Source organism: Netta rufina (genome assembly GCF_964035555.1).
Source record: "Netta rufina genome assembly, chromosome: 2".
Lineage (NCBI taxonomy): Eukaryota > Metazoa > Chordata > Aves > Anseriformes > Anatidae > Netta > Netta rufina.
In genome coordinates, this window is record NC_140124.1 from 129,736,285 (window position 1) to 129,741,049 (window position 4,765).

General features: G+C 39.0%; 1 protein-coding gene across 1 annotated transcript; it reads right to left on the bottom strand.

Moving 5' to 3' along the window:
* Positions 1–3,388, bottom strand: LOC311222528 (fatty acid-binding protein, adipocyte). Its single transcript, XM_084306878.1, has 4 exons — positions 3,258–3,388; positions 1,814–1,986; positions 1,491–1,592; positions 1–230 (listed from the first exon to the last, which is right to left on the bottom strand). Exons 1-4 carry the CDS (start codon positions 3,328–3,330, stop codon positions 180–182), a joined length of 399 nt encoding a protein of 132 aa, XP_084163004.1. The 5' UTR covers positions 3,331–3,388; the 3' UTR covers positions 1–179.
* Positions 3,389–4,765: the final 1,377 nt, after the last annotated feature.

Here is a 4,765-nt window from a genome sequence, read left to right on the forward strand (position 1 = left end):
TTGTAGAAAGCAGAACATTTTATTGAATAGCCATAACAAATTAAACTAGCTGCATATAATTGCTTCGGGATATATCTGTAAAAAGTGCAGTTCTCTTCAAAATGTATTTGTGGAGTTTTTCTCCTTCAGTGAAGTTTTTCCTCAGCTTTAAGCATTTGTCCTGTCTGAAGATGGCTTCTTCATGCCTTTTCATAAACTCTTTTGCTGGTAACATTATTCATGGTGCATTCCTGAAAAAAAAAAAATAATAATAATAGTAAATTTAATCAGCTTTTAAGTCTCACTGCATATCTGTTAGTCAGAAGGCAGAGAAATGCTTATCCACTGAAAGCCAGTGTAAAAATGAATTTGCATTTCTCCTCCTTCAAAAACAATTGCCAAAACAGTGAAACTCAAGTTTGAGTGCTTCAGAAAGAAAAATCTAAAATATTTCTTAGAAGTATAGAACTGAAAGACTATCTGTTTCAGCTTCCTCCAGATTTCTAATCCCCCCATTTTATGGCCCCCAAAGAAGGCTCTTGGGACTTTCATGGAGGGTGAGTGGACTCTGGACTTGGGCAGTAGTCTCTTTTCCTCTCACCTTTTGTAGCTGTGGCTTATGTTCTTCACACACGTGCACAACACACACACAGAGTCCTACATGACTTGCCGCTGCTTGTGTCAGCCTCTGCGTGTCAGGCTCTGTCCTCATCTTTTTTTTTCCACTAGATCAAACTGTTTTCTTCAATCTTTCCTAATCTTTCATAAAGTTATTATTAACAACTATTTCTATTTATTCTCCTTTGCTCTTTATCCAAAGAAATTTAAATACTAAATTTGTGGACACATCTTTTTCTCTACAGGAGGGAGAACTCTTCAGGAATTTCATGTTCATTTATAGTTTTGTAACATGTAGGAATCATAGCTGCCTTTCATGAACACATTTTTAGTCCCCTCCCAGATATTTCAAAGCATCTTTTCTAAAAGTGGAGAGCAGCTCTGGGAAACCCCAAACTGCAGCTGAGCCTCACAGGCACCAAGCACATCTGCCCAGACAATGCCAACTAAAGGAGATCTAGCTTTCTTTCTTCCTTTCTTTCTTCCTTTCTTTTTCTTTCTTCCCTTCTCTCTCTCTCTTCCTCTCTCTTCTGGAGTGGAACAGTAGGAGCATTTTGTGTCAGCATAGAGCAAGTGCACATAATATAAGCTTCGCTAACGCATCCTCTATTCTGTACAGGACTTTAAAACTAAGATATATAAAAGTTTCCCTAATGGGGATGATTTATTTGCCCTACTCTTCCCTAACCATCTCTTGCTCTGAATGGAAAGCAAGCACCTCTATACCATAAGTTTAACACCACATGCTCCAGACTTATTCAGAGAGACTTCTCACTCAGTGTACAGACTATTCAGATGTTTTCATTCCCCATATTTGAGTCCAATGTAATACATCCACCAGACAAGAATTCTGCACAAGGAATTCTGTGATTAGACAACAAAAAAGAACTCACCACCACCAGGTTCCCATCCACCACTTTCCTCTTTATGATAGTCTCTTTGCCATCCCACTTCTGCACCTGCTTCAGTGAGCCATTTTCTAAGGTTATGACGTTCTGTTGAAGAAAAAAGGTAAGTGTGGCCTTTTTATCGGGGTGCTATGGACTGAAGAGAAGACTGTTTCCATGTCCAAGCAGTAGTAAAGTAAAAAGGATTCTTTGCATGCTTACCTCTGAAGGCATCATTTCAACTGTGGATGTCAAAACCATGACTCTCTCCTCCTGCTCTGACATCCCCTTTGAGAGATGTAGTTGGAAAATGTTGTTTTTAGACTCACCTTTGTTTTTCTGTCATCTGCTGTGGTCTCATCAAACTCTTCACCCAACTTGAAAGAGATCTCTGTATTTTTGAAGGTGCTTTCTGATTTGATGGTTATCACATCACCATTTATGCTGATGGTAACATTGGGCTTGGCCACACCAGCCATTTTCCTGGTAGCAAATCCCACACCTACAAAAAAGAAAGGACACCATGAAAGTTTTATCTCTAGTTAGTGTTCTTATCTTATATGGAAAAAGAAAAAAAAAAAAAAAAAAGACTTCAGTGTTACTTTTCATTTTCTGAATTATTTATTAATCCTATGTTGCAGAAGTTCTTTTGTAACATCCAACTAGCTGTAATGTTTATAGACCAAGCCAAGTGGGATGACATAAGGAAATTGTCTTCTGTCATTGACAGAGTAGCAAAAACAACATTTTGAAGACTGACACAAAATTTTAATGCTAAATATTCACATATGTACTTGCTCCATATTACCACAATGGTTTATGCACTAATTTGTATGCTAACTATAGCTAAAAACAAATAAGCAGAAATATATGAGTTTCTAAGCCACAAAACCAACCAAACAAAAAACACTTAAATCACAGATATATTTGTCAGTGGCTGTGCTGAATAAAAGGAAATGATTAAGAAATAGCTGGCAACAGTTGTCCTGATTAAAATCTGGGCTAAAGATTAAGAGGGCTAGAGTCTCACTGAAAGCTGTCCGAGTGCTGCAGAAGTCTCAGTGAGTATTTTACTCATAATCTCCAGATAACACCCCCAGATTTTTAGCATGTATGGATCCAGTCAGTGCAAGTTACCTCATACATCTCCTACTCTACAAGAATATGGACACCTTTTAAACCCTATTTTAATTCTAACCGTGAAGTTTACACCTTTAGAGGCGAGTGTTATTCCTCAAATCTTTTGCAAGTATCTGCATGAATCCATGCAATTTTATTTGTTAATATTCACCAGAGGCAGTCACGGAGCTTCATTCACTCTAAACAGGCATGACAATTAGTCAGTGTCCTAGTCCAAGAGCAATATAATGAAATTTAGGTGTGTTGCTCTTAGACATGGAGAAGCTTGCTGCATTCTAGCATTGTACCACTTTGTATCTCCAAAGGATAAAAGCAAATCCACATAAAACGCTGCAGTAAGGGGTTTTACTTCCATTTATAGCACTACTAAGTAGGCATGCATAGACTTGGCTTACCTGGAACTATTCCTTGCAATTAAGGTTTTTCTTAAATAACAGGAATGTGACAACACTAATCCAAACAGCAAAGTTCTCCAGTATAACACTGTCTAATCAAACTAGTTGGACTAAAAACCCCTTGATAAACAGCATAGCCAGAAAAAAAAAAAAAAAAAAAAAAAGAGTAAAGAATAAAGTTCAAATTCAGCATTCCTTCCCTTTCCCAGATATAACAACTCAAAATAACAATTCTCACCCAGCTCTTTCATATAGTCCTCAAAGTTTTCACTAGAAAGAAGCTTCCAGGTACCCACAAAGTGGTCACACATTTTGTCAGGCTGGACAGGAGTCTTCCACAGGATCAAGCAGAAATGCAAGACGGGAAGATAGTATGAGCTCCAGGAGATGAGGAGTTATCTTTAAAAAGGAGCCTTGGCCACATGATGCTCTAGGATGACCAATGAAGAGGGAGTCCCAGTGCCCAGAGTTTTCCTTCCTCCCCTGCCCCTCCTTTGCCAGTAGGTCATAGTGCTATTATTCATATGCCCTTACTGGTACAAAGATCACTGTCATGTTTTTATTTAATTATTTTTATAATTCAAGAACCCTCCACCTTAAAGACAAATATTTAAGTCACATTGTCTATGAGAAGAAAAAAGTTAGGTTCAACCCAAAGAGAGTATGTTCTCTCCGATATTCTTTTCTTTCCTTTCAGTCTTCCGCATCAAATGAAAATTCCTACACTGCAAGATCTAAAGTGCTTGTTGAGATAATTAAATTTGCTTTTTGCACAACTACAGTCTGAGATTTTCTCCAAAGAGGCACAGAACTACATGAAGAAGTTGATGTGGGGGCAGAAAGAGGGAGTGCTGGTGGCTGTAGAAGGGTAAAGCAATAAAGCTTCTTCCTCGACTTAGATCTCCATAAGGTTGCACCACGCTAACCAATTGACCGCCGGGTCTGTATTCAGCTTTCCTGTGATGGAGAGGGGACATAGAGGTCTATGAAAAGCAAAGCAACAGAACAGGTGATTTCTCTCCCATTTGCTTGTGTGCCTTCTGGTGACCTATATCCCAATGACTAGCATCATGACTAGTTAAAGCAAAAATCTAGGCTCTGGTATCAGCCTACTGAAGGTCTCTGGATATGTAATTTGCTTTCTGTTTGTACTGTTCAGTTAATAATCAGTTTGAGGTAAGGTGTGTACAGCACCAGCATAATGAGGTCCCAGCGTGACTGATCCTCTAAGTCCTGTTGTAGCTTGGATCACAAAAAAAAAAAAAAAAAAAAAAAAAAAAGCATCAGAAAACAGTCAAGCAATTTCTTAGGCTTTCCTACTGACTGTAACATGCTATTTCAGTTGTAAAAACCCACACATTCCAGCCCCAGCATTTCTCGTTACGTGGATTTCCTCAGTGGAAATACTCTGCTGGTGATTAGGCAACAAATATGTTGGTCCACATATTTTGGTATTTGCTGACTTTGTAAGTAAATGTTTTATATAAAGATTATTTACATAGGATTGTATGACCATAGGAAAATTCAGGCAGGAAGGAAGGTCTCTGGTGCAGCCTCCTGCTCAGGCAGAGCCAGCTTTGAGCTCAGAGCAGGCTGCTCAGAACTGTGTCCTGTGGGGGCCTGGAAGCCTCCAAGGATGGTGTTGCACAGCCTCACTGGAAACTTGCACCCTATCCAGTCCCAGTGGAAAGGGTCTCCTCACCTCCAGTCTGAACCTTTCTTCTTTCAACTCCTACCCATCATCTC